The following is a 2,381-nucleotide window of genomic DNA, read 5'->3' as shown; positions in this document are numbered from 1 at the left end:
GTGTGTGTGTGTGTGTGTGTGTGTGTGTGTGTGTGTGTGATCATGTCTGAAGCTGTGTGCACTTCAATAACTGCTGGTTAATCATGACTATCCAATTTATCTGGAGCTGGAGCTGAACGGGGAACTTCTTAAGAACGTGTTTCTGCAAACCCACAGCCGCCTGTTAYCAAAGGTGCAAATGCATGAGCGTCGATGCTCTCTGGTTACTATTCTGTTGGTGATTCTTGTCTCATTTCATGCTCCGCAGCTTCGAAGAACTATACTTCAAAAAGTGCGGCTCGACCTGGAATCGTGTGCTAAGGCTTGGTAGYGATACATCGCATGACACAGACATAATTTTCAAAACTAAAACAGTTAAAACTAAAACAATTTTACCCCCATATACAACAATGTGATTTGGATTAAGTGGGTGTGAAAACCCAGCCTGTTTTGAAACAGTAAAGTTCATTAATATTTCTTAGTTGAAACTAAATTCAAATGGGTCACAGAAATTTGGACTATACAACAAAATTTTGACATCTTGAACCTTTTTTTTTTACAGTCGCAGTGTAAGTTTCCTGGTTTTTGGAGATTTTTTTTTCCCACAAAATGTCCCTAACTTTCCAACGTTTCGCGAACTTCGATGACTTTTATTGCATCTACAATATTTAAATGAAAATATACTGTAGGTGTTTTTGTCTTCTTTCACCCAGTGTCTCTCACTACTACTAAACTTAAAGTGAAGAGCGCGCCCCCAAGCTTCCATACTCTTTATATTTTAACACTTTTTTGGTCATACACACTACATAAAAAACAGCAGAAACATAAAAACTCACATGGGTCTTCTGCTACTCTAAGTTACTGTATGTCTTGTGGTTATTGCATGGCAGACGTTTGTCTGAGACTTACTTTTTAGTTTGCACGTTTCTATCTGCCTGTCCTTAAGGGAGATGCAGAGACGTGTGTGTGCTTTAATGGCAGAAACACATGGATTTGTGGTGGTGGAAGGTTCTGTGTTACTCTTGTTTCAAAATTTTAAAGTTATTTCAAGGAGCGACTTGTAGTTTTTGCTCTGCAACAGTTTGTTTGAGGCTTACCTTTTAGTTTGCGCATTTGTCTGCCTGTCTTAAACGAAGTCGCAGAGAGAGGTGTGTTTTTACTAATGTGCTCGTTTTTTTTGCAGGAGCTTCTTTTGACGTTGACCTCCCTCTATGCTCCAAAACATCAAAACGCGGGGGGCATTTTGATGTCGGTAGTCAACGACGAAGACCTTCAAAAATGTTGTAACCATTTCGTAATCTATTACGCCAGCACCACGGGGAATGGGTGGAGGTCCTGTGGTGCTCATGCTTAAAGAATTTTAAGGTTACAAGTTGTAGTTTTTGCACTGTGACTGTTTATTTAAGGCTTATGTTTTAGTTTGCGGGTTTCTGTCTGCCTGTCCTTAAGGGAGCCGCAGAGACAGGTGTGTGGTTACCATGGCCATCCTCATGTGCCAATTTTATTATTTTATTTATTTTTTTGCTGCAGCCTCAACATTTCTTCTGATCTCTGGACACTCCACCATCCAAAATTATGTTTTAATGCTGGTACCCATCAGAGATGTTCTCGCCTCATAATCTCCCATGGCAGCACCACATGCAATGATTGGGGTGGGCGGTATATATATACAGATATTATAAGTGCACACTTGCAGTTGCTCCTCTCCTCGAAACAATTAACAGAAGCAAATGGATCACGTCCTGTTTATCCATCTGCTGAACACGTATTGACGCCCAGGTAATGAGATGTCTGCCGGACTGATGATGCAGGCTTATTATCGGACACTGATCACTAATGACTCTCTGCTTGGAGGATTTCTGGGATCCTTTGCTGCCACACATATACACACACACACACATACACACACATACATGCACATATGAGCTCCATTTAGAATGGATTATTTATTGTATTTTTTGTAGTTGGTGTGGAAACATGTGGAGGGGGGCTACAGGCAGACAAAAGGACGCAGAGTGGAAGCTTGTTGCTCCCCTGCTTCAAACAGGGCTTGGTCGTGAAAAGTAGCCTACTTTTAAAGTTATCTAACGCTCCAACACATCCAAACTCTAGAGTAAAAGCAGACACACAGGCAGGAAGGACTCTGGTGGTGGGTTGTTGTTGTTGTTGTTGTTGTTGTTTTTACCTTTGTCGACATGCTTTGCGGCGGTGGTCTCCGAGCTGAGAAAGGTGAGCCACAGAAGAGAGAGGAGCCACAGAGCTCCCCGCTCGGCCATCACTTTCCTCACAAAGAAATCTCTGCAGGCTTCTCAAGAAACCCCCCCTCCTCCTCCTGGGGAAACTAATAAAAATAATAATAATAATCCTTGAAATTTTAAAATCCTCCTCGACCTCCAAAATGC

At 41.8% G+C, this 2,381-nt stretch overlaps 1 protein-coding gene across 10 annotated transcripts in view; it reads right to left on the bottom strand.

Moving 5' to 3' along the window:
* Nucleotides 1-2,381, bottom strand: part of neo1a (neogenin 1a) — a 254,016-nt gene extending 251,635 nt beyond the window's left edge. For all 10 annotated transcript variants that reach the window (XM_014001593.1, XM_014001596.1, XM_014001597.1 and 7 more), the window contains exon 1: nucleotides 2,165-2,381. In XM_014001593.1, the coding sequence (XP_013857047.1) occupies nucleotides 2,165-2,255 (91 nt within the window). In that variant the 5' untranslated portion in view covers nucleotides 2,256-2,381. The remainder of the gene's footprint in view (nucleotides 1-2,164) is intronic.

Source organism: Austrofundulus limnaeus, unplaced genomic scaffold (assembly GCF_001266775.1).
Source record: "Austrofundulus limnaeus strain Quisiro unplaced genomic scaffold, Austrofundulus_limnaeus-1.0 Scaffold9, whole genome shotgun sequence".
NCBI lineage: Eukaryota > Metazoa > Chordata > Actinopteri > Cyprinodontiformes > Rivulidae > Austrofundulus > Austrofundulus limnaeus.
Note: the sequence above shows the minus strand (reverse complement) of the source record. Positions and strands in the feature narration are given on the sequence as shown.